This window comes from Girardinichthys multiradiatus, chromosome 19 (assembly GCF_021462225.1).
Source record: "Girardinichthys multiradiatus isolate DD_20200921_A chromosome 19, DD_fGirMul_XY1, whole genome shotgun sequence".
Lineage (NCBI taxonomy): Eukaryota > Metazoa > Chordata > Actinopteri > Cyprinodontiformes > Goodeidae > Girardinichthys > Girardinichthys multiradiatus.
In genome coordinates this window covers 26445266-26472705 of record NC_061811.1, presented here as the reverse complement: position 1 = coordinate 26472705, position 27440 = coordinate 26445266, and the positions used below count along the sequence as shown (strand labels likewise).

Genomic DNA, 27440 nt, shown 5'->3' with positions numbered 1-27440 from the left:
TTGTTGTCCTTTAATCAGGCTCCATGATTTTACTCCCTTACACACAAAAATGTAAAAAGAAACCCACACTTTGCACATTTGTGAGCACGCAAAGTGTACACTGTGCCCTAGACCACCACACCACCACCACTATGTTTGCCAAAGATTGTTGCCTTTGTTTGGCCGTTCTTTGCTGATGACAGGTTGAAAGAAGCAAAAGCTGGGAAACAACGGACGTTACCAGGACAATATATGACATACGATACATTTAGGAAGAACGAGAACAGAAGATGTGATTGGTTTAAAGATAAGAAGCAGGGAAGGATGAGTAGTGGTTGCAGATGGCAAAATCCAGATGAAAGAGAGAGAGAGAGCAGAACAAAAGGAAGTCAGGTTGGAAAGCAAAGAGATTATTGTGCTCTGACTGGTCTGCTGGCTCATAAAGAAGTTGTTTCATGAAGAACAGTCATTTTCTCTTGTTACCTAGCACATAAGCACTACTTTCTGTGTTTCTCATCTTCTTTTTTCCCCATCATTAGCCTCCTACTGTCCTCACTCCAACTTCCTCTGGCTGGTAAAGAAATGAACAAACAACATACAACAAAGGAGCCATTCTTAAAATCTCCCAATACATGCACTGCACAGATGGAAACCTTCAACGGAAGTCAAGTATCACCACACTGAACAGACCATTGTGTCTACATATGTAAATGTTGCTGCAAATATCCAGGGAAATTAGGAAACAGGTGTAGTGTAACGTCTGGTAGTAACACAATACTCCACTGCACACCTTTGAGTCATGTTAGAAGTGATGTTTAGGAGACAATAGGCCAGAAGAAAAACTGTTGCTGCCAGACTTCATCCCACTTGCGGATTTAAAGAAATACTTGATGCAGGTATAAAAAGAAGTGGGAAAAAATATACCGTGGTTGTAATTCTGTCACCAGTAAAAAATGTTTCTGTGATGTGAGTGCTGTAAACAACCTGTGATAATGAGGGGTAATCCTAAGGGTATATTTCAGGATTTTTGAGATAGGGTTTTGGTGATAATGTCACCATCTGCCAGGACCTTTGTCTGATTTTGAGTTCTGTGCCATTCTGGGTTTATTTTGTTTTTAAGTAAATTTTCGGGTTCATCCATGTTCTGTTTAGTGATTGTTTTACTCATCCTTGTGTTTTTCTGTGCTTATGTTATTTTCTCCAGTGTTCGTTTGAAGCCTTCACATGTTTTCTGTGTATTTGGGTGCTCACAATTTGTTATCTGGAGTTGGAATTGGTGTACCAGGCATAGTTTGCACAATAATTTTGATGGTGCATATGCCAGGTCAAACTCTGAATGGCCTCTTCAGATCCACCAAGAACAGCGGCAGTCGCCCACTTCTACCGAGCGACCAATGTTAACATAACAGTTTTTTTTTGGGTCCAAAGACTGAATCAAGTCAAAGAATTGGCTGAATAGAATAAATTCTAGGCTAGTGTGTGGTCCCTGTGTTTGGATCCTCTGCCATCCTCCAACAGAACAGATTTAGTATAAATCTAGATGATCTGATCCTGGAGGATGAAGCCAACAGCTAGTCGTAGAGGCATCAAGACCAAAACAGAGCTCTTAAACAACTTCAGTCTCCAAACCATCATAACAGTTTTTGCAAACGCCATTTTATAAACTTGCAAGCAACTGACATGTTTGCATTGGACAGTTAGTAGATCACCTAATGATTATTTATGCAGAAAATACAGGTAGGAAGCAATACGCCAGCAACAATATTCTGGTGTAAAATATACACCATTTGTTACTACTATACTACTTTTTATCTCAAATAAACTCAATTTATAGAGCACTTTTAAAAACAATCAAAGCTGACAAAAGTGTTGATCAAATCAATGAAAGGAATTTTAAAATGAAAAATGTATTTAATTAATTAATAAACAAAAGAATATATTTTAACTGCTTCATTTTTAATTCAGACAGTTACCATGATGTGAAAAACTTTACATGCTTATCAGTATGCATTTCATACCACAAGATTATTGATGGGGCAGCAACTCCCAGCTTCATTTCCTGTGAAAATATTCATTGGTTTATGTGTAGATACCCGTTTAATATGTTTAATGACACCTTTAACATAAACCTTTATCACATTTTTTGACGAGCTTTTTAAGATGGTAGAAATCTGGTTTGGTTTTGGCCCCTCAGGGATGAGCCGTTAGCTTCAGCTGCGAGGATGAACTAAACTAGACTCACACTAAATTAAGATGAGCACCTTATAACCATGTTGTGTGTTGCTTGTGGAGCCACACAGGCAAAGGCAGAAGATTTAATAATAAAAAAAAAGATTCCCAAACTTACATAAACCCGTAAAAGAAAAGGAACAAAAACCATCAGGCAGAACATGAAAAATGAGAGGGACGGAGAGCATAGGAACATGACTGGGACCAGCAGAAGAAACTGACAAGGAAACTGACAAGAAACAGAAAGCAGAAGTTGTGGCCAGTCTTGGACCAGCCTTTGGTGTCGGCCTCCAGGAACAACTAGTCTGGATTCATACAAACTGAAGATACCAGTAGAGTAAACTACTGCATAAAACAGAACTTCACTTCAAAAACCCTAAACTATCACTCTAAATATTTCACCTTATTAGAGTTGTGAAAGGATGTCTTCTTTTAAGTCTCACATTTGTCCCCTTATAAAATAAAATAATGAAAACCTAACCATAAATACATCAAAAATTACTGATGTGGTGACAGGAGACCAAGGCGTTGCAAAATATGAGGAAAGTACCTCCGGCATCAACACCAACCTGATTTTAGTTTTAATAAACAAGCCTGCAGGCGTGTGCGTGTACGTGTGTGAGCTTGGAGGAGGGATGGGCGTCAGTGTAACCTACTTTTGGCACAGTTACATGAATCATAAACACTGAGTGCTGCAAGTGGTGGCCTCTTTGCATTGAAGCAGCTAATGAGCAGGAGAAACACGCCTTAAATTACACACAGACCAAACCTCTGGCTCTTCTCCTTGCGGTTGACTGTATTTGCAGTCACCACAACTTCACAAACGCCGCAAGCAGTGACGGAGCAAGACAAAGCTCGTGCACGGATCCAGACAAATGAAAATGTGAGTAAATATGTTGAAAAATAGATGGGAACTGTGTGGGACAAGGGAGGAAACGTTTTCCACAAGGTTGATTTAGTTGTTTAATTTTTATTCATTGTAGCAAACCCACATGGTTTTTAATGGTGCATTGGGGTTGTTCACAGCAGAAAAATACAAGCTCATATATAATAAAACAACCCCTTAAACATATAAAAAGAGAGTGCATATCGTTTTTACATGCAGTTCATGTGTCTCCTCTGCCCTTCCTAAGTATTCCTGTCTGCTCTATCACTGTGCTCAGCTGCAGGTAAACCCTCTGCACGTCTCTTGCTATAGCAACTAGAGAGCCTTTTATCATATCCAGGTCCAGCTGTGAAGACACTTCCTGTTCCTCAAGCTCGGACGGGAATGCATTTAATCCTGAGCTAAATGTTCTGCCCAAAGCTCCAGGTCTCTGAGTGGGTTGGTGTCTGCTTCTGCTGTTTTCTGACACTGCCTGCTCAAGACGAGTCAGTCGAGCATTTTCCTCGTGTCTGCTGTGCAGGATCATCTGCAAGGTGGCGTTTATTCTCCTCTCCATTTCTGCTCCGTCCCGCTGGAGTTCTGACAAGCTGTGGTGCAGCCTGAGAGCCTCCTGTTCTGTCTGTGCCCTGCATGCTGACACCAGGCTGGGTGCACTCTGCTGTGACGCCCCCCTGACGAGCTTATTCAGCTGGCTCCTCAGAGAGACCATTTCTAGACAGCACTGCTCCGTTGACTCCAGCAGCATGTTTTGCCTCATGTGGGAATCCTCCAGAGCAATGAAAAGCTTGTCCCAGTGGGAGAAATCTGCATGGTTTTGTGTGTTTGGAGACAGCTCTGTGAAAGAAAAACACAGGAGGCTTTAATTATACAGATGTATAGACAGCTAAAGGTTACATGATGATAAAATACACCAAAGTTTATATATATTAAGAGATTATGATTCATAATAGATGAGGAATGGGAAATAAGCCATTGTTGAATGGAAGTCACAAGATAATTGCAGTTTGACACAACAATGTTTAAACTATTGATGCACATCACCCTGTACTCACTATTCCAACAGTGAAACATAGAGGTGGCAGAATCATGCTATGGTGATGTTTTTCTTCAGTTGGTACATGTAACCTGGTCAGAGGTCAGAAGACAGAGGATCTAAATGCAGGGTAATTCTGAAAGAAAGCCTTCCAGACTGGGTTGTTCCAGCAGAGCAAGGACCCTAAACATACAGCCAGAGGTATGATGGGATGTTTTATATCAAAACATATTCATGTGGTGGAATGGTCTAGTCAAAGTCCAGACCTAAATCCAACAAAGAATCTGTTGAAAGATATAAAAATCGATATTCAAAGATCCCCCCCGACCAATCTGAGTGAGCTTGAGCTATTTTGCAAAGAACATCAGCCAACACAGTATAATTACAGAAACAGGTGGTTCAACAAGTATTTCATCAGGGAGAGCAGAACAGACTGTACACCACACTCTTATTTGTCCTAAACAAAAGAAAAAATAATTTTCCTTTTATTTCACAACTGTGTACAACTTTGGTATATTACCTAGGTAAAATACATCAAAGTTTGTCATTGCAACGGGACAAATGAGAAAAAGTTCAAGGCGTACAAATCTTTTTGCAAGCAAGGCGGTGAATGTGAGACACTGCGTAAACACACTTCAAACCTATTGCAAAAAAAAAGAAGACTAAAGCTAACATTTAGTTGTATATGTTGTTGGGCTTTTTTGTGAACATTACAGCTAAAATAAACACTCCAGGACTCTTACTGCAACAACAACCTGTGAGGATCCCTGAGCTCCCCTATGAGAAATATTAAGGATACTGTGGTATTCTTGTAATGATAGCCTCAATCTTCTCTGTTCTATCTTCAGATGTAACATCTTAACAACACGTCATCTACCACCTCCTCCCCAAATCAATCTGAATCACCTGAATCCCTCTGGTTGTTTTTTGGTTGTTTTGTTACTTGATAATTGGATCTGCCAATGCTATCTCTGCTAAATATTTTAGAAAGCCCAGAAACCAATACTAGCAACTTTGGTATTTGTATTCAGTCAATATCTGTGATAAAATGTTTAACGGTTGTCAGGGAGATCTAATGATGCTCAATCTGTTCAGCCAAACAGGTTACAGAGGAAAGAAGCAACAGAGGAAAGAAGCAACTTGACAAATAGGCAGAACTCACCCTGTTGCTGGTCCTGAGAGATCTTGTTGCCATAGCCGTCTGCAAAGCCATCGTCGTACTCGATCTCATTCACACGCAAAGATGAACCGGCAGCGCCAAGCACACACAGTGCACCCCAGATCCTAAACACATGCATGATAGGGCTCTAATTTCTGTTATATTCAATCTTTTTATTAATTTGAAAATATCAGTTGACCAGATTCACTCCAGCTGCTCTCCTTTCTCATCCAACCACCTTCGTTTGTGTAAAGCTCTGTTCTGTGAGGCAACTGTTGCAGTGTCTGACTTATAAACTCAGCAAGAGGGAAGAAGGAGGGAGAAACCAGAGGAGGGTGTTTGTGGAGAGTGGGTGAGTAATGCTTCCATGGAGGTAATGTCAAAGGTCAAGCTGACAAGGAAATGCAGGCATTATGATAATATAATAATGGTAGACTAAATGGGATGGAGAAAGGCAAATGAAAAATATTCAGCTTTTTCCATCTTAAAGTTTTATGTGGATTTCAAAGGAAATTATTCATGGCAGATTTAGATTTAAAGTATTTCATTTTAATTCACCAACTTGTTTAATCTGACCACAAGTAATAATGTTTTGGAGCGTCCCAGCCAAAGTCCCAACTTGAGTCTAATAGAGACTTTGTGGAGGGAGTTAAATATTTGTGAAACTGAGAAGGGTTTGATATTTGCATTGTCAGTATTTTTGAGAAGAGTATAAATAATTTTCATGCCATTTTTTAAGAAAATTTAAAATAAACCAGATTCCGTATCCCAAAAAAATGGCTACTCTTTTTTTATATAGTTTTATTATCTTTAGAGAGATACCCTTCCCTTTTTTAACTACCTAGTCAAGTGAAAATAACTTTATATCTAAATCAGTCAGGGGTATGATAACCTTTGGCTTAGCTTTGTGTGAAATTGTCTGAACTAGTCATCTGTGATCTCTATTTATCAAAAGTTTAAATTTAGAGTGATTTTGTTTTATAGATTTCTAACAAAACTGAAAACCTTGCCCCTAAATCAACAAATAAATCTGAAGTTAACCTCATTGCTTAACTTGGAGTCAAATATGCATTGTTGTTATTGTTATTTAAAACTCAAATTTACCTCTTTCTGTGATTTGTTTAGCTCAACTGTCTTATTTTTAATAAATTTCAAATTGAAATACATTTTTTATTTGCATCACTTTGCTGTTAAACATACAGCAAAGCGAATTTTTTTCTCTGCTTTTATGAAAAAAAGGACAACTATGTTAACTACTGCTACTGTTCTAGGGTTTATGTTTCTCCTCAACAAATTGGTGTAAATAAGAGTGAAATTTACCAAATGTAATTTAAAGTAAACAACTGGGAGAGTTTCCTTTTGATCCAGCCAATATTTACTACTGAAGTGTGTGTTTCATTGTATAAACTGTCCGTCTCTTGAAAGTACATGGTTTAGTGTTTGAGTTGATTTTAAGAAATGTGTTTTTGCTGCACATTTTGAGATTAGATTAAAATAACATGATTCTCACAATCAGTTAGCATCTTTTAAGCTGTGACCTTCAGAGTGGTCGGGGGTCCATCCTTCTGCCTCAAGCGCAGGAATTCACATCTCTTGGTGTTCAGGGGTGATGGTGGAATGGAGCAGGAGATGCGTAGATGGACTGGGGCCTTGTCTACAATAATGTTGATGTCCTCGTGAAAGAAGGGCTGAGTCAAATAGGGAAACCCTTGACTTACTGGTGTGTCTAACCTCACCTCTGGTTATGCCTCAAACAATGGAATCCTTAATACAAGAGTCTGAAATGATATTCCTGCGTAGGTTTCTGGAAGACAAGAGATGAATGGAGACATCCAGCAGCAATATTACACGTTACACAGAGCTGAAAATATTTATTTCTTCTGCAACACAAAAAAGATGTTTCACCAGGGAATCTAAATTCATATTTAGCTTCTCTGCATCCATTTCTTAGCATGAACTAAAAGCTCCTAAAGTAGAAAATGAAAGCAATTCATCCTCATGATTTTAGATTTGGCTTTCAAAAACTTTAGATTATATATTGTTGCTAGGCTACACGTTAACTTTATTTCTGGCTTTTTTGTAATACGTTTAGTTGCTTGATGACCATGTTGATAAACCATGAGGAAAAAAAAGGGAATTTATTGCATTCTTTGTGGGGTCAGCTCACCTTGATCTTGTCATCAGACGGCTGCGGTTCAGCAGGTGCCGGGTTGTTCAGCGGCAGAAGCAGGAGATGTCATTTTGAAGGGAAATGTGCTGACCTTTTCTCTCTGCAGACTATTCTTCTTGCTGCACACGTCAGCATGCATGTCTGATTGTCTCAGTCTGGCTGACTGGATATAACTGTTGCAGAGGGAGAACCTGGGGTAATGATGGCAGATTTATCTGAGGAAAAGAGACAACCTACAGGAAGCAGGTGGATGAAGCAAGCAGAAAAATAGCAGAGGGCAAAAAGGTACAGGAGATCAGGGAAAACACAGGAATTTTCTATTCCACAATGTGATCAAAATTTGAGCGAGCACATGCATTGTCCTGGTCCCCATCTATAACATATACATATAGTTCCCTTTACTCTGATACCCCCAAATATAATCCAGTACAATTAGTTGCCTTCAGAAGTCAGCTAATTACTAAACAGTTTCCAGATGTGTGTAAATTCATCTCAGTATAAATTCAGCTGTTCTGTGAGGGCCTCAGAGGTTTGCTAGAGAACAAACAGGATCATGAAGACCAAGGAACACAGCAGACAAGGTCAGGAAGAACGTTGTGGAGAGGTTGAGGTTATAAAACAGTATTGCGTGTTATGGTTGTCCACCTAAACTGAGCATAAACCAGAGAAGCAGCTGACAGTCTCATGATAGCTGCAGAGAAACCAAAGCTCAGGTGGGAGAACGTGTCGACACGCTGAGTATAAGTTGTGCACACAAATCTGGCCTCAATGGATGAGTGGCAAAAGGAAAGCTTTTGTTGAAAGAAAGCCAAAAGAAACCACGTAGGGGACAAAGCAAACATGTGAAAGAAGGTGGTCTGGTCAGATGAGACCAAAACGGCAAAATACATGTAGGCCACATCACTCTGAATTTCCCATCCCTGCAGTGAAACATGGAGCTGGCAGCATCATATTGTGAAGATGCTTTCTTCAGCAGGAACAGAGAATCTGATCAGAATTAATGGGAGGTTGTATGGAGCAAATACAGGGGAATATAGGAAGCAAATTTGTTAGAACGCCCTGTGATTCACCTTCCGACATGAGAAAAACCTTAAACATACACTTGGAGCTATAATGAAGTTGTTTAGGTCAAGTCAGATTCAGGACAGCAAATGGCTTAGTCAAAGTCCAGATCTAAATATAGTAGAAAATCATCAGTGGGGAATTTGATGTTTATAGATACTCTTCATTTTGACAGATTTTTATTTGTGAAAAGTTTTTTTTTCCAGTTCACAATTATACTCCTTTACAATGCCTTGCGAAAGTATTCGGCCCCCTTGAACTTTTCAACCTGTTTCCACATTTCAGGCTTCAAACATAAAGATATAAAAGTCTAATTTTTTGTGAAGAATCAACAACAAGTGGGACACAATCGTGAAGTGGAATGAAATTTATTGGATGTGTCAAACTTTTTTAACAACTAAAAAACTGAAAAGTGGGACGTGCAACATTATTAGGCCCCCTTGCATTAATACTTTGTAGCACCACCCTTTGCTGCAATTACAGCTGTAAGTCTCTTGGGGTTTGTCTCTATCAGTTTTGCACATCGAGAGACTGAAATTCTTGCCCATTCTTCCTTGCAAAGCAGCTGGAGCTCAGTGAGGTTGGATGGAGAGCGTTCGTGAACAGCAGTCTTCAGCTCTTTCCACAGATTGTCAGTTGGATTCAGGTCTGGACTTTGACTTGGCCATTCCAACACCTGGATACATTTATTTGTGAACCATTCCTTTGTAGATTTGGCTTTATGTTTTGGATCATTGTCTTGTTGGAAGATAAATCTCCGTCCCAGTCTCAGGTCTCTTGCAGACTCCAACAGGTTTTCTTCTAGAATGGTCCTGTATTTGGCCCCATCCATCTTCCCATTAATTTTGACCATCTTCCCTGTCCCTGCTGACAAAAAGCAGGCCCAAACCATGATGCTGCCACCACCATGTTTGACAGTGGGGATGGTGTGTTCAGGGTGATGAGCTGTGTTGCTTTTACACCAAACATATCGTTTTGCATTGTGGCCAAACAGTTAGATTTTGGTTTCATCTGACCAGAGCACCTTCTTCCACATATTTGGTGTGTCTCCCAGGTGGCTTGTGGCAAACTTTAAATGAGACTTTTTATGGATATCTTTGAGAAATGGCTTTCTTCTTGCCACTCTTCCATAAAGGCCAGATTTGTGCAGTGTACGACTGATTGTTGTCCTATGGACAGACTCTCCCACCTCAGCTGTAGATCTCTGCAGTTCATCCAGAGTAATCATGGGCCTCTTGGCTGCATCTCTGATCAGTCTTCTCCTTGTTCGAGATTAAAGTTTAGAGGGACGGCCGGGTCTTGGTAGATTTGCAGTGGTCTGATACTCCTTCCATTTCAATATGATTGTTTGTACAGTGCTCCTTGGGATGTTTAAAGCTTGGGAAATCTTTTTGTATCCAAATCCAAAGCTTTAAACTTCTCCACAACAGTATCTCGGACCTGCCTGGTGTGTTCCTTGGTCTTCATGATGCTCTCTGCGATTTGAACAGAACCCTGAGACTATCACAGAGCAGGTGCATTTATACGGAGACTTGATTACACACAGGTGGATTCTATTTATCATCATCAGTCATTTGGGACAACATTGGATCATTCAGAGATCCTCACTGAACTTCTGGAGTGAGTTTGCTGCACTGAAAGTAAAGGGGCTGAATAATATTGCATGCCCTACTTTTCAGTTTTTTATTTGTTAAAAAGGTTTGACACATCTAATAAATTTCATTCCACTTCACGATTGTGTCCCACTTGTTGTTGATTCTTCACAAAAAATTTGAATTTTATATATTTGTGTTTGAAGCCTGAAATGTGGAAAAAGGTTGAAAAGTTCAAAGGGGCCGAATACTTTCGCAAGGCACTGTATGTCATAAGTGTCTTTATGAGCTATTTTCATTCAATTTTCTACTCAGCCAACACATTATTTTAAGACACAAGAGTCACATTTATCCTCAACCACCAGATGCTGTTTAACGCCTTCCACCTGCGAGGCCGCACCTACTGTTCAGCTGGAAACACTCATGCAAAAAAATAATAATAATAAAGACAAAAAAAAGCTGCAATACATGTTTACTGCAGTATTTCTTGGTCTTGCTTGTCAGACCAGGGGGGAATTAGAAGAAAACAGATGTGGCTTTCTGCATTTTTCTGACTTAAAATATATAAGGGGAAGTAGGACAATGGGAGTTATCAGCAGAACTCACATTAGATGCAAGCGACAGATGTAAAACATCAACAACACCTCGCTGGTGAACAAACCGCATACTAACTTGACAAACAGAGCCAGCACAGGCCAGTTACTGTGTGGTATTTTTGGGTGTTTCCCTGTTTTTCCCCAGTGTGTAGGATGGGGAGGGACAGAAACAATAAAGATACTGTTAAAACACAGCCTACTGAAGAAAGGTGGAGTAAGCAAGGTCTAATTTTGTTGAAATGCCTCAGTGTTTGACTTAATGATTATAACTGTCACAACTAAAACAAAGCAGAGACAGGCCTGACTGAATGGGAATCCAAACATAAAATATATAACATTTACCTTTGTTTAGCTGGATTTTTTGACGTTTTTCTCAAGCAATTTGCCTTTTGTGTTCCCTTGAATAAGTAGTGGGGGTACTTTAATAATTTTTTCTCCAGTAGAAATCAATGACTTCAAATAGTACTTGAAACAGGCTCAAATACGATTCATGTACACTTATGAAGTGCCTCAAGGCTCTGAAGAAAGTACTTAGGTTTTCTCTCTATGTGGAAACACAGACTGGATTAACACAACCCTGCTTTTTTGCAATGTAAAAAATATCACATAGGTTATGTGAAAACTTTTTCCAAATGTGACTTATTATGTACATAATTCACCTAAATACCAATCAAGTTAGCTGGAAGGCAAAACAATTAAAAATATCTAATAAATGCACTAAAATTGCACACCCTTAAAATCATTCTTTTTAAGTTTTAGCTTTCAGCCTTTTCTGAGAGTAATCTATTAGCATTCTATATTTTGATTTGACAATGTTTGCCCACTCTACCTTCAAGATGTTCTCCAAACCAGATTGTGAGTTTTCAACCCTCTTCAGGTGACCAATTATTTTTGTCAGATTTAGTTCTGGGCTCTAGCTAGACCATTCAAAAATAGTCATTCTTTTGCCAGTATGGACATTTAGTTGCACTCACTCTGATGATGAATAATAAAATGCATGCCATGCTTCTGCTTTCCTGAAGGGTTTAGGCCAAAACTGCCTGGTATTTGGGACAATTCATAACTTGCACTTGGTCAAAAACCTCAGTTATATCTAAACAAAAGTAAGCTCAGAGCATGAAGCTGCCATCACCACAGTTTACTGTGAGCATGGTGTTGTTTTTGGTGATGCTCTGTGTTGTGCTCTGTCAAATTTACCATTTACTTACCCAAAACCACAGGTTTAGTTTTATGAGACCATAACAGAGCTCGGGTTTGGAGAATTTTAGCCTGACTTGGGTATTTTTGTTTGAAAGAAATGCTTCTGTTTTTACACCTGCTTCTTCATCTAGATGTATGCAGGACACAGAAAACGCAGTCAGTCATTTTGGAAACTACTGCAGTTCCATTAGTGTCACTTTGGGGCTCATGAGAGCCTCCCTGAGAAGTTTCTAAGTCACGTTTTTGATATTTTTGGGAATGTATCAAGTCCTTCAATGTCAGTTGTTCGTGTTCTTCTGTTATTGACTCAATGCAATCGACTGTCTAGTTGCGACATGCTCAGCCAGAAGAAGTGAATGCTGCAAGTCAGTGACTCGATGCAATCGTCTGGGTTTCCTTAAATAGGAAACTTTTTTACCACTTTGAATAATAAACTGAACTTGACTGCATTGTTTGATAACTAGGATCAAACTGGAATGTAACTGACTTTATATCACTTTTTTTTAAACTGTTGCTATATAAATGAACTAAATTGAAGGCCATCTTTTTTGTGTCATGGTATATAAATAAAGGAGTGGAATATTTTGTCTCTTAAAGATACTGGCCTACAACACAAGTAAGATGTTAGAAATATTTAAAGTGTTTGGTGAATAAATGCTTTACATTTAAAGCAGAACAATGTTTTATTTTCTTTTTCAATTCTAATTTCTTTTAATCAAGTATGATAGTTAAGGGCACTGAAGGCTGACATCCTCCAAATGCAGTTTTAATTTATTATAAAGTACCAGCATGAATATGATTTGTGTACACAGACAAATTAGATTAGTTTGTATCAAAGATTTATATTCTATTTATGCACCGTTTATTTTTGTATGAAAAAACATGTCTTACATGACATTAATCCAGAAAATATTTAAAATGTTGGAAGATCAAAGAATTGTAAATGTATCAGCGGACATCAACTACCATTGATATCGCCAGAAAAAAAACTCTCAGAACATCAATCTAGGATTTCAATGCTACAGCTTAGGAGTGCTTCTAGATGTGATTGCACATATAAAAAAAAAAAAGCAACTGACTAATCAACCAAATGATCAAACAATGCTCTTCAGACATGCGCAATTCAGGTGGGTGCATTGAGTCTGAAATGAATCACCTCTTGATTTAACCGCCTCTAAGTGGTTATGAACAACTGTTTAACAAAAGGATGGTTAAGATAAGGTCCTCTTCCAAATGATTTGTGATATTTTTTTCTGCTCCATCAGCTCAAGAAATACAGAATTTGGCGTTCATTTAAATCTATCATGAAGTTAACTTTACAGCATATTAATATAGCATCTTTCAGCTTTTCATCAAACAAATCATATAGTGGCTGGCAAAATTGTTCATATCCCATTAAATGTAATAATTCTTTTGGGATTTTTATGTGATAGACCAACACAGAGAAGTGCATAATTGTGGACAAAACTGGATACATGTTTTCCAAACGATTTCAAAAAATCTAAATCTGAAACGTGTGGTGTGCGTTTGTATTCAGCCCCTTTACTTCTATACCCACAAAATAAAATCCAGTCCAACCACTTTCCTCACCAAGCAGGCCTTTATGGAAGACTGACAGGAAGAAAACCATTCAAACTCCCATTTAAAGATCACCGAAAGCCTTTTGGAGACACAGCAAATGTGTGAAAGACAGTCCTGTGGTCAGATGACATAAAAATCCAACGTTCTGGTCTTTAAGTAAAATTAACGTTATACATTGCACAGGACACACCATCCTGAGTATGAAACATAGTGGTGGGAGCATCATGCAAAAGGAATGTTTTTATTCAGCAGGAATAAAAACAGAGTTGATGGGACAATGGATGAAGCTAAATACAGCACAGGTCCCGAAACAAAACCCGCAAGAGGCTGCAAAAGACAACAAAAAGTGTTTCTGACTCAGGTGGGCTGAATACATGTGTACAACCAAATTTTCAGATTTGTACTTGTAAAAAAAATTTGGATAATCACACATCCTTTTCTCCCACTTCATAATTAATGCTACTTTGACTTGATCACATAAAATCCCAATAAATCCACAAGTTCCAGTTGCAACTTGACAAAATGTGAAACGTTGCAAACATGCTACATATGGGCACGGTTCATACTGCAGAATTTGACATGTCTGTCAAAATATATAATCAGTCAAAATATAAACATTTAAAAAGTTTTATTTGTCTGACCTAATGACCTGCTCAGTCACTAGATGAGGAAAACATGGTATCTTCCCTTTCCTTCCTGTGCGAGACCACACCAAAGGAGGGCTCTGATATTTGCTGATGGAAAGGGTTACATTACAAAAGCATGAAAAGAAGTTGGAAGTGTGACAGGGACTTGTTTCAGGGTAGCGGAAATACACTCAATCGTGGACAGATTGAGGAGCTTCTATTCTTGTTTAGTGAGTCACTTGAGAGAAAGTTCCATTATTCCATGTGACTTTAAGCGGGGGCTGGACATTTGGGCCTCTAAAAGCTTATTCCCAGGTGTGAAATAAGCACTGATGGTGTTACTGACCCAATAGGCTCATGACAACTCAATGCCACACATTCTGTGTCTGATCAAGTCAATCTGTTTGGACAGCAAAGGAGCCAAAAGCAGAAGAAACTAACATTTTTGGCATAGTATTTAGGTGTTTCTACATTTTAACGCCGTTGCATGTCGTACTCAAACAGACCTCATTAGTGTGCTATGCGAACCAAAGCAGTACAACTGGTTTTTAACAAGCAGTTCCCAGAAACAACCTTGGTGAAGAAAGATTAATCCCATACTTGATTTGGTCTGGTATGACATCACTGAGGGTTTGTTTCTTCATCTTTAACGGAGTTCAATGAACCTCCAAGCGGCCGCTGACATCAGTTCAACAAAACAACTAAATCATAAGTTTAAAACAGGCAGAAATGAAAAGAGAAATATTTTTACTATCCAGGCTCATATGTATGTATTGTGACAAAAGCATTGCTTTTTGGGTGGGAGATTACATCAGTGTGGCAGACATGTTTAGACATTGGTCTAAATGTACAGAAAAGCAGAAGAAGAAAATCAACATCATCTGGACATGGAAACCTTTACCCATTTCATCATAACAGGGGCCTTTAAGGGGTTTAACGGGATAAAAAGTAATGAGTGGACAGCGTATATGAAGAAAGAACCCAGACTGTGTATAAAGAAGCATAAAAATCTTGTTCAGGCTAGAGTGTTTTCACCTCTTGGGCTCTACAAGACAAATACACATAAACACAAGTGACTGCTTCATATGGAAAATGACCTCACCTTAAAGAAACATGAGTCAAGAGGAGGAAAAATGACACACACCTTTAGGCAGCTCTTTTAAAAGTGTCACTGGTTTGGAAAACTTTTACACACATCCTCTTTCAGGATTTTCTGTTCTATCAATTACAGCAAGTCATCTAGATCCTGAAGTCACATCTAGAAAGATCGACCACTGTTATGTTTCTTTCTCCATTGATGGATAAAGGCTCTGGTTCACTTGAGTCCCAAAGCCTTACAAATGACTTTGTAGCTCGTTCCAGGCTGTTAGATGTCCATTACTTCAATTCTCATCTGTTTTTGAATTTCCTTAATTTAGGGCGTAATGTGTGTCTTTTTCAGATCTATTAGCCTACTTCATGTTGCCAGACAGGTTCTATTTAAGTGACGTTTTGATTCTACAGGTCCGGCGAGTGAAACAGAACTGAAAAAAACATTGTTAATCACAGTAAATGCATGATGCTTTAAGGGAGGCTTATATATTTGCATACACAACCAGGTTGGTTTGGAATGCCTTATCCCGTTAAGAAATGAAAAGTTGATTAGAAAACTGCTTTCTGCTTTTTGTCTGATAGTAAAATTTGTTTAATGATCTAAAACATTTAAGTATGACAAAAAAGTAAAACAAAAAACAAAAAAAACATAAAATTTTTTCCAACAATTATCAATACCAAAAAGTGTGCAAGCTTCATTAAACTGAAGAAAGCAGTCTTCTGCTCACCCAACCAAACATTTTTGCCCCAGTATCATGAAACAATACAAATCTGGGAACCACGAGAAGAAGCAACACAAAGCTGAAGGAGGAGGACCCAACCCAGGTTATGCCAAAGTGATAACAGATAGCTCTAGAAGAGTCAGTAGTCTATCAAGGTGACAGCCGGTGTCGTTTGTGAGCATATAGTTTCTCACGTAATGAGAAAATGTTTTACCTCGTATTTTACTTCTGAAGTGAGAACGAAACGTTTGCTGATGTCCCTCATTCTTGTTCTTGAATTACCTCAATGACAGCTCTCTCTAAACTTTTCTCCTCTACGTTACCCTTTCATAATTAATTGGAGCAACATGCCATATCCCTTCCAACCACCATCTGTACAACTGGGTTAAGGTGACCTTACACCAAACACGTTGTAAGAAAACTAACTGCGGGCAGAATTACAGGGTTTGGGTTCTATCACAGATGGGGAACCCCAGATAATATTTTGACAGCTTCACTGTCAAAGTATTGCTGTAGTGCAGTTAAACCCTCACCAGTAAAAGAGGGACTGAGTATGGGTAGTAAACAGATCCTCTTCTGCTTCCATTCAATACCACAAATTCTTACACCACCACTGTATGTCTGTCGACAGCTGTAAAATGTGTAAGTGCTGGTACACATCTGCATTGTAGTAACAATATTGATTAAAGCCAGAGCAGAAATTAATGCCAGAGTTTTTTAATTACAATTTATCATTTTGACAAATTACAGACTGGGCTCACAACAGAGAGCTTTTAAATCCCTGAGAAAGGGGCCGGTCAGTTAGGTCTTTGAGCTACTGCTCTCAGGCAACGTTTCGGCTGACTTCCACCTCCTCACTGAATAAAACCCTATTTAAAGTTTTGCTTTATGAACTCGCATTTTAGCTGGAGAATTTGGTATCACAACAATCTTCTTGGGTGGCCAGTGAGTAATGCATTGATGCCCTCCCCTATCAATCATATGTTCCCATCGTAAAGTCATCACTCTTTGGCAAATTCAGCTGCTTTGTGCTTGCCTTCGTTGACATTGAAATTAATATAGCCATCATGCGCCACAAGCCCAAACACAACTGAGAAGACATTTTTTTTGTACAAATGATGATATAAGCCCTCTAAAAGCAATCACTTTTATAAATACTGAACAGTCCCATAAGGATAATTAATCTTTCTAGGTATAATGAATGTTACTGTACACTGTTACTTCTAAATATGGTTTACTGGGACAAATATCAACTGCCGCCCCAGATATCGTCAGAACCAGCTGTGAAATGCTTTAAGTGGTGCCACAACCCTGACTAGAGACCTTCTCCATTGGCCATTGGCTGCTCATGAGTTTCATTGGTAGTTTGGGAATCAGGAACCACACCACTGGATGTTGTGATGTCAGCAGTTTCAGTAGCTCCCGGATCTGCCGACTGAGCCTCTTTTGGGATTGCACTGGCTTGAGGAGAAGACGTTGAGACTGCTGTGGTGAAACTAGCAGAACCATTGGATAATGAAGAAGTTGCATTGGATGTCCAGTGAAAAGCTCTTTCAGCAAAAGGCGAACTGTTAGTTCCCAGATCTGTCCTGCTGCCGGGTGATGGGAGCTCATCTGTTTGGTTGGATGCAACGACAAGTTCAAATGTTTGTTCTGTAAATACCTGGCTTTTAACTGCTGATTGGTGGCCGGTGGCTTGGCCTGGAGTGCAGAAGGTGTTGTTGTTATTGTTATTGTTAGTGTGATCAGGTAAAAGAGCAGTTGAAGAGGTATTACGAGGAGCAGTGACAGTCCACGATTCCTGGTCAAAGTCTGGTAGCTGGCGAACTCCTTCTGGAACCGAAGTGACCTGATCCAACCTAACAGACACACCAGCTACATGGCTGCTTGTTGATGGCCCATCGAGCTCATTATTAACTGCTGACTGCCAGTTATTAGAGCAAAAGACAGCTGGAATCCTAAAGGAAAATTAGAAAAATGTTAACATAAAAATCATAAAACACCAATATCACTGTTTTCTATATGAGAGCTGATGACCTGTGAATGTCTTACAAATTTATCTTTCTGGAAGGTTTGGGATTTTAATCATAATCTGAATTCATTTCTATTTTAAATTTCTGTTACAATAACTATTACTTAACAATAACTCATGGAAAAAGAAAACTATTCAGACCTAGAAATGTGTTGTAATATTTATTATATTTTCCCTCATTTGGTCTTGACGAATATTTCTTACGTTTTAAGTTGAGGAAAAATACCTAAAACAGATAAATTCTTCTGAAAAGAGTCAAATACTGGACTCTAAATGAGGGAATAGCAAGCCAAGCTTAAAAGAACCTTTAGACACCCCTGAATACAATACATTTTTATTTTCACTTTAGAAGGTCACAGAAATGTTTGGCTCGCCAAAAATAAAGTCTAAAGAAACTTTTGCACACTACTGCAACTGACTATGAAGTTACAAGTTTTATCTTTCTAGCTTTAGGTTTCTAAACAAAAAAGATTTTTTTTCTTTTTATTATTATTAAAATACAACGGTTATTATCATTATTACACAATGAATCTTCTTCCTTTGAGGCTGTGAATGACATTATGCAGACCTGGCGAGCTGTCTTTGCAGTTCCTGAGCATGTTGGCTACACTGAGCGAAAAAAGATGCTTGGCCATCTACAAAGTCCGTAAGGCTCCGCATGTGGTTGGTCTGAGGAAAGAAGTGATGCAACGCGCCAACATTTGACACTCAATAAAATGTGCTGAATGTAGCCTTTCATGAGTTTCTGTTAACATACGTAGGTGCTGCCGATTCCTTCAAGAGCCCGTCTTGTGATTTCTGACTGGTGATCGAAAAGACTCTGACAGATCCTCAGCTCCATCTCTGCCTACTCCCGCAAACACAACTCATTAGTTGGCAGCTTACACCTTCACATCAATGACTTTGGTTCTACGACAATATCTAGAAATGAGTTATCTTACCTTTATTTAGATTGCACCTCATATATTACTATATCTTTTTAAAAATGTGTAAAGCCACACCATTGCTACAGTTCCTCAAACTTTGTCAGATTTTGTCAAGTTAAAACCACAAACTTCCAATCTATTTTATTAGTTTATTTATTTTATGTGACAAAGTAGTGTATAAAAGGGCAGTGGAGGGAGAATGTTAAACAGTTTTAAGATTTTTTTTTACAAATAAAGATTTAAAAAGAGTGGCCAGCATTTGCATCCAGCCTTCACAAATTAATGCTTTGTAGAACTATATTTTACTGGAATTTTAAACCATGCTACAGATTGTAAATTGGCTTTAAATCTGTAAATGTATGCTTTGATTTAAACTGTTCCCTTTATAGCTCTGGCTGTATGTTTAGGGTTTCTGTCATGCTGAAAGGTGAACAGAATTGCACAGCATTTAGTTTCATCCATCCTACCTTCAACTCTGACTATCTTCCCTGCTGCTGCATGTAGACCAAATAGTAAAATTTTGGTCTCATCTGACCAAAGCACCTTCTTCCACGTTTGCTGCTCTCCATGGCTTACGGCAAGCTGTAAATTGGGCTTCTTAAGACTTTTTTTTATTTGAAAGTAGCTTTTTTGTCACTTTTGGATTAAACGAAAGGTTTGTGAGACGCTGTTCCACCTGAGCTGTGGGACTCTGCAGTTCCTCCAGAGTTCTAATTGTCTCTCTTGTTTTCTTCTCTGATTATACAGGTCCTTCTCAAAATATTAGCATATTGTGATAAAGTTAATTATTTTCCATAATGTAATGATGAAAATTTAACATTCATATATTTTAGATTCATTGCACACTAACTGAAATATTTCAGGTCTTTTATTGTCTTAATACGGATGATTTTGGCATACAGCTCATAAAAACCCAAAATTCCTATCTCACAAAATTAGCATATAATTAAAAGGGTCTCTAAACGAGCTATGAACCTAATCATCTGAATCAACGAGTTAACTCTAAACACCTGCAAAAGATTCCTGAGGCCTTTCAAACTCCCAGCCTGGTTCATCACTCAAAACCCCAATCATGGGTAAGACTGCCGACCTGACTGCTGTCCAGAAGGCCACTATTGACACCCTCAAGCAAGAGGGTAAGACACAGAAAGAAATTTCTGAACGAATAGGCTGTTCCCAGAGTGCTGTATCAAGGCACCTCAGTGGGAAGTCTGTGGGAAGGAAAAAGTGTGGCAGAAAACGCTGCACAACGAGAAGAGGTGACCGGACCCTGAGGAAGATTGTGGAGAAGGGCCGATTCCAGACCTTGGGGGACCTGCGGAAGCAGTGGACTGAGTCTGGAGTAGAAACATCTAGAGCCACCGTGCACAGGCGTGTGCAGGAAATGGGCTACAGGTGCCGCATTCCCCAGGTCAAGCCACTTTTGAACCAGAAACAGCGGCAGAAGCGCCTGATCTGGGCTACAGAGAAGCAGCACTGGACTGTTGCTCAGTGGTCCAAAGTACTTTTTTAAGATGAAAGCAAATTCTGCATGTCATTCGGAAATCAAGGTGCCAGAGTCTGGAGGAAGACTGGGGAGAAGGAAATGCCAAAATGCCAGAAGTCCAGTGTCAAGTACCCACAGTCAGTGATGGTCTGGGGTGCCGTGTCAGCTGCTGGTGTTGGTCCACTGTGTTTTATCAAGGGCAGGGTCAATGCAGCTAGCTATCAGGAGATTTTGGAGCACTTCATGCTTCCATCTGCTGAAAAGCTTTATGGAGATGAAGATTTCATTTTTCAGCATGACCTGGCACCTGCTCACAGTGCCAAAACCACTGGTAAATGGTTTACTGACCATGGTATCACTGTGCTCAATTGACCTGCCAACTCTCCTGACCTGAACCCCATAGAGAATCTGTGGGATATTGTGAAGAGAACGTTGAGAGACTCAAGACCCAACACTCTGGATGAGCTAAAGGCCGCTATCGAAGCATCCTGGGCCTCCATAAGACCTCAGCAGTGCCACAGGCTGATTGCCTCCATGCCACGCCGCATTGAAGCAGTCATTTCTGCAAAAGGATTCCCGACCAAGTATTGAGTGCATAATTGTACATGATTATTTGAAGGTTGATGTTTTTTGTATTAAAAACACTTTTCTTTTATTGGTCGGATGAAATATGCTAATTTTGTGAGATAGGAATTTTGGGTTTTCATGAGCTGTATGCCAAAATCATCCGTATTAAGACAATAAAAGACCTGAAATATTTCAGTTAGTGTGCAATGAATCTAAAATATATGAATGTTAAATTTTCATCATGACATTATGGAAAATAATTAACTTTATCACAATATGCTAATATTTTGAGAAGGACCTGTAATGCTCTCCTTGTCCAATCTGGCCTTTTAGGTGGATGGCCATGTCTTGGTAGGTTTGGGGCTGTGTAATACTCTCTTTTTTCAGATTATGGATAAAACAGAGGTCCATGATATGTTCAAAGTGTGTTATGGATTCTGAACTATCTGGGCTTTAAAACCCTCCATAACTTTCTCCCTGACCTGTTTTCTGTGTTCCTCAGACTTACTGATGCAGTTTGTTCAGTATTGCTCTCTAAACCGGATTTATTCTCACACACTGATGGATTTGATTTACTAATTAGGTAGGTTCTGATTGCAGTTGATTGAACCAGCTTTTATTTATTGGTACCAGAGTAAAAGGGCCTGTAACATTTCAAATTTTAATTTGCATAAATTTGAAAAACATTTGTCCTTTTCTATCCAATTCATAACTATACGCAACTTTTTATTACACTATAACATAAAAATGGCAATAAAATATACTGAAGTCTGGGTCTCTAATGTGACAATATGTGAAAGAGTTCAAGGGATGAATGCTTTTGCAGTTCACTGTATAATTTGTCATTGCTTTGAATTTGTTTTCCATTAGGAAATTACACAACTTGAAAAAACATCAACCAATTTGTCAGGATTGTCAGAAGCAGACAATCTGAATACACTTAAAAATAGAGGTGTTTGTACCTGAGAGATTTCCTGAGCCCAAATCTGTTTGGAGAAAATAGACAAATTTAAAGGCCAAACTCTGATTTAACTAGTCTCTTTTAATGTTCATGTTTCTTTAAGAAGAATTCAACCTTAAGCCATTTAACACGCAGGAAGCTGAACATGTAGGAAACCTGAGACAGGTAGTCGTCTTCCAGCGGGTTTGCGTTCAGGTTCTGCCAAAAGACGATAACAAAACAACTATAAAATTGTCACATTTTTCATTTAAGTATCATGAAAAGAAAAGCACAGACACTTTAAAGGTAAACTGAAGCTGCAACTCACCCTGGCCTCTCGGTCTGCTTCATGGGCTTTCCTCAGCCTGGTCTTGGCTATATCCAAGTCCAAACGCTTGTTCACCAGCATCTTGCGCTCGCACTGTTAAAACGTACAACTGGATCAGACACTAAACGGCCTACATGGCTGATAGCAAAAGGGAGGTAACAGAGTGTTGTGTTTTACCTGGATGACTCTGTATTCCCCCTCTGTGAAGCTCTTCAAAGTGGCGAGAAAGTGAATGTTGGTGCATTCTGCAAACTTTCTCTCAGCTTCTCCCAGCTGCTTCTGGGTCTCTCCGCACCTTATCAGAGCTGTTCCTGTACGCAAACATGGTGGATATAAGAAGTCTACGCAACCCGGGTAAAATACCAGCTTTATTTGATGGAAATTTGAGACAGGGATAAATCATTTGAGAACTTTTGCAATCTTTAATGTTAAAACAGTTAGGCCCATATTCATACTGCGGGCAGATATAACAGTAAAATGTATCGTCAATTAACCAAGAAGAAATGAGATGGTCACTTCTCAAAAGATAATAGAACAACATAAAACGAGTAAAAAAGCCTTTGTCTGTTTTTATTTACATTTCATTTTAAAAAAGTGGGTTGTTGTATCAACATCTTAACCTGTGGAGAAATCTTTATTGACATTATAGCCGTCAAATCGTTCTTATAACTACCAAGCAGCTTTTTGCCTGTTTCGACTGGGGTTTCAGTGATTTATCTTTGGTGATGAACTCCAAGTATTTTACGTTGAAATGCCTCCTTGTCATCACCCTAATGATTTAGCTCCTTTTACAGATTCTCTCTTAGATTCTTCTTGGGACTCCAGCTGGACCATTCCAGGATGTTAATAATACTTCCAGACAGAAGTAACTTGTCCATTTGCCAGAGATATTAATGAGTGTCCTGCATATTAAACTAGAAAGCAAGAAAATATTTTAGATAGAAAAATATATCCAAAGAAACAAAGGTGCACCGATTGGTTGTATAAGTGTACAAACCTTTTGACTCGATTCCAACATTCAGTCTTCTTAACTCTACCTGACATCAACTATAGAGAATCTTTTTAACCTAAAAATGTTCAGCTGTCCTGGTAGGACTTTCCTGACAATTGCATCCAACTGCTAAAGCCAAAGTTTACATACAGGTTAAAAAAGATCAAACGATTCTCACAGTACAAAAGTATCAGTCAGGGGAAGAGTACAAAGAAATACCCAGCTTTATAATTATACAATGGCACAATAAGGAAAGTAATTGCAGGAAACAAAGAAAACAGGGACGTTAATAAAGCTGCGTGTTTCTCCATTATTGAGGGCAGCTGGTCAGAGAGGTTGCCTAGAGCCTGACAGCAACACTGATGGAGCTGAAGGATTGTCTGGTTGGGATTTCTTCCAAAGGAGATGTCAGAAATCTCCCAAAACCCTGTGGAAGAATACCAAGAAGGACGTTTGGCACAAAAACAACATTGCACTCTACCAAAAGAACACCATACCAGGATGTGACATGGCGGTGGCAGCAATATGATCTGATGTTGCTTTTCTTCAGATGGAATTACACGTTATGTCAAGCCAGAACTACTTCTGACATGAAATCTGTGACATCACCAGATGAGGATTTCCAGATTTCCTCACAGTCTGGTAGATTTGGAGAACCTTTGCAAAGTAGGATGGGAAAATGCAGCCAAGATGAAGGATGCTGACAGACTTCCACCAAACAAGACTGAATGCTGAAACTGGATCGTCTGTTTAAACGATGTGTTATTTTAGGTGTTTGTACACTTCTGCAACCAGGGTGTTGCAGCTTAATTTTCCCCTCCTTGAGTTAGTTAAATCCTACAAAACCTGGCATATTAACAGGGGTGTGTTGACTTTATATATACTGTAAAAAGAAAAACTGCTAACATTTTATTATAACCACCTAAACAGTACAAAAGCCAGGAAGACATAATGGTGCAAACAGATGCACGAGAGGACTCACCATAGGGTGTGTTTGATCCGATCTCCAGCCCAGCCTGGGTCATTTGATCCCCCAGTAACTCGTGTGCACGTGGTCGAGGTGGGGTGCTCCATTCCAGATGCTCGTATAGACGGTCCTCTAATCGAGCTCCTGTATTTCAGAGGTAAAAAAAAATTTTTTCAATCAAAAAGAATTTATTTGTATAGTTTCTCTTTGAGAAAATGTCATATAGGACACTTAACTATAAATTACCTAATTGGAATACGTGTGGTCTTCTGTTGGTGAATAAAAACAATAATAAAGATTCTGCAGTGCAACCAAAAGCTTTTCGAAAATTAGAATTGACGTTTTATGAAGCTTTATCCTTTATGCTCCTGGCAGCTCAACAGACCACTCTACTGACATAATGCAGACCACATTTGCTCATAACTCCATTAGCTGGAGAAATCGAATGCAAAAAAAAAAAAAACATCTCTATTCATCTATATGAGCCAATTACAGTCAAAGAAGATACAAGCACTGCTTTGCAGCCATACAGGTTTAAATAGCCTACAAATATATTTATGTGTTTAAGGGCAAGATGTGTAATATGGACCTATTTCTTTTCTTTTCCCAACACAGCACGGAGAAAACAGGAGGCTGTTTGGCTCGAGTCTAATGGCTTCATTTATTTGTGAATTTGGTTAATCTTGGGGAGACAATATATTACTATTAAACGTTTAGATGTTGCTATATGTAGTTACAAAGCAGTTTTTAAGATGTTTTGTTCTTGATTATGCAGATTCTTTTTTATTTATTTTTTTAACAAAGTGATGAATTCTCTTCATGTGGTCACCATAACTCATCTTTAATGATATATTTCGATTTTTTTTTATCAAACACTTTTTTGTCTTTTAACCTTATGGTTTGTTTGTTTTTTACGTTGCTTATCTTACCTTTGGCTTACCCCTAAAGCTTTCACCATTTCTCTGGCAAAAGCAAAATGATGGCCTTTTATTTTATTTTTTTCAAATCAGAGATATTTCACTAATCCACTTCAAGATTCAAAAGCCACCTCTGAAAATAAGCAAACTCCTTAACTTTATCAGCTAAATTGCTAAAAGATTTAAAAATGTGTCATGTTTAATGCAGTAGAATAATATCACACTGAAAATGAAAAGCATTTTTAATCTAGACTTTAAATTGAACATTGTTTCTATGAACCTTAAAAAGTAATCCATGACTTTATTTACCTGAGGTTTAAGTATAACATGGCACAGAGGCCTATTTCTTTTAGCCACTCTTTAAAGTGGGAAATACAACAGACCGAGCTTTTCAAGAGAGCCATAGGTGCAGTTGCGGTTCTCGGCTAAATTTACTAGTGGGGCCAGGGTGGGGCCAGTGTTTTTTTCCTGGGGGAACAGAACAAAAGAATAAAACAAAACAACAACTGTAAGGTAAAAAATTTAATTGGTCCAAGAGACTAATCAGTTACGGTTTCTGCGTCAGTGCATATCATAAGAAAATCATTTAGTATAATGTCTTCAGTACAGGGGCCAGGACTAGTTCTACAGGGGCACTGGCCCCTGTTGGCCCCTGTTTAGAACCACCCATGCATAGGTGTACTGCTAGTGACAAATCATGAAATGGCTAGTAGTTTTTCTGCATGGAGTTTGCATGTTTTCCTTGGCCATGCATCTTCTCTCTCCGGTTCTTCTGGCTATGTACTACAATCCAAAAACTGTTGCGCAATTGGTTACTCTAAATTACTCTTAGGTATGAGTGAGTGTGTGTATGCATGGGTTTTTGTCCCGCAGGGTACAACTGTTGGAACCAACCGCCCTGCGACCATGCAAAGATAAGCAGGTATAGAGGATGGACGGATGAATAAGTTACCTGCTGTATTGTTGTTTCGTTTTGGGAGAGGGTGTTTTTTTGGTTTTATGAAAGTTGGTGGGAGTATGCAAACAGGGAGGCTCTCCCTGGGTGCCCTTTGTGGTAGGACCACCACTGCTCCTTTTACCCACAGCTACTAGGCATTTATGAAAAGCTGTCTTTGGAGTATATAAAATAAACAATAGCCTAATTCTGAAATTGGAAACAAAATAATGAACAATGAGTTTATAATTTCTCACCTAGACTAGGTTGCAGTAAAACCTCAATTTGAGAAATGATTAAATCCGTCCAGGTCTTGGTGGCGTCCACCCGAGCCAGGAGCTCCTCCAGCCCGGGGTCCAGCTCAGTCTTACCCGCCTGGCCGAGGCTCTCTCCGGTGTACTGGAGGAATATGACAAAATAAACTGAATCTAAACCCAGATTCATTTTCAAGCAGGTCGGATCTAGGTGAACATTTATTACGCTGTCTTTGCTTATTTACCTGAACAGCTCGGTTAATGAACTGGCCAGCATCCACAGCCAGCCGGGTCAGCTCCATGACGGAGTCCTCAAGGTCGGCCGTTGTGTCCGGGGAGGCGTGGCAGCAGGACCAAGTTAATCAAGTGATCACCAACAAGAACCAGCTGACCCAAACATCGCCTCAGCCCGCCTCCACCTTACACCGACTGGCAGAGCGACGACGTCGGACACATTAAGGAGCGCCGGACGCACCAGCCTGTTTACCTCCGTCAGTGTTTACCTGTCCTCCACTTGTCTTCTGAGGGTAAATAAAGGACGCCCAGAAGAACGACTGGTCACGTCATAATGTTGGGCTTTTAATTTGTATCACATTAATGTCCAGGATAAGTGCGTCAGACAGCCATTAAAATGTCGAATAATGTAACATGTACGTTAGTTTGCGCTAATTGGTTTATATTGATCTAAACATGACGAAAGTCCTGAGAAAATACAGTGACGTAAAAGATTAATTAGACTTCCGGTCCACAAAGTTCACAATAAAAGCATAATCCTGTCACTCCAAAGTGATGCACTTGTGTATGTGTGTATATATATACAATAACGCACTGAATACACACCAAAAAATAAATTCATTAAATTAACCTCAATCACTAGCCTTCTCTAAAAACCAAAAAAGGAGAAAAAAATACCTAGTCAATAGCTCTTAAGCAAAAAACCATTAAGGGGTCTATCTCAAAGTAAGCTGCAAAAGCAGCCACGAGTTAACAAAAGGAAGAAAAACCATAATAAAAAATACAGCGACTCTCTTGGTGTCCGAACCCATTGCAGCACAACGAAAGCGATTGCTCCGTCAACAAAATTACTGCATGCAGCCTACTCCCCAGCGGTAGCCTTGTCGAGTTTTCCTGAACCACTTAGTGAGAGCAGGAGAGAAACAGAGAGAAGGAG

The 27440-nt window shown here is 39.1% G+C and overlaps 2 protein-coding genes across 2 annotated transcripts; both read right to left on the bottom strand.

Annotated features, from left to right (window-relative positions):
- Positions 1-3157: 3157 nt before the first annotated feature.
- LOC124884888 lies at positions 3158-6679 on the bottom strand. The gene is made up of 2 exons (XM_047392921.1): positions 5290-6679; positions 3158-3928 (listed from the first exon to the last, which is right to left on the bottom strand). Exons 1-2 carry the CDS (start codon positions 5423-5425, stop codon positions 3315-3317), a joined length of 750 nt encoding a protein of 249 aa, XP_047248877.1. The 5' UTR covers positions 5426-6679; the 3' UTR covers positions 3158-3314.
- A 9949-nt stretch (positions 6680-16628) lies between these two features.
- LOC124855206 (endophilin-B1-like) lies at positions 16629-27373 on the bottom strand. The gene is made up of 10 exons (XM_047344867.1): positions 26515-27373; positions 26273-26414; positions 24180-24308; positions 22384-22517; positions 22207-22299; positions 22014-22097; positions 21901-21924; positions 18717-18806; positions 18528-18628; positions 16629-17885 (listed from the first exon to the last, which is right to left on the bottom strand). The coding sequence occupies exons 1-10, from the start codon at positions 26569-26571 to the stop codon at positions 17243-17245; spliced, it is 1497 nt and encodes a 498-aa protein (XP_047200823.1). The 5' UTR covers positions 26572-27373; the 3' UTR covers positions 16629-17242.
- Between the last annotated feature and the right edge of the window lie 67 nt (positions 27374-27440).

Bases quoted from the DNA above. Each gene is read 5' to 3' on its own strand.
- LOC124855206 (XM_047344867.1), bottom strand. From the start codon at position 26,571: ATGGAGCTGACCCGGCTGGCTGTGGATGCTGGCCAGTTCATTAACCGA. The intron at 24,309-26,272 runs GTGAGAAATTAT...TCTGAAATACAG, and splicing joins TTTACTGCAACCTAGTCTAG to GAGCTCGATTAGAGGACCGT. The intron at 22,098-22,206 runs GTGAGTTGCAGC...GTCTTTTGGCAG, and splicing joins AAGCAGACCGAGAGGCCAGG to AACCTGAACGCAAACCCGCT.
- LOC124884888 (XM_047392921.1), bottom strand. From the start codon at position 5,425: ATGCATGTGTTTAGGATCTGGGGTGCACTGTGTGTGCTTGGCGCTGCC. The intron at 3,929-5,289 runs GTGAGTTCTGCC...TTTCTTTCACAG, and splicing joins CTCTCAGGACCAGCAACAGG to AGCTGTCTCCAAACACACAA.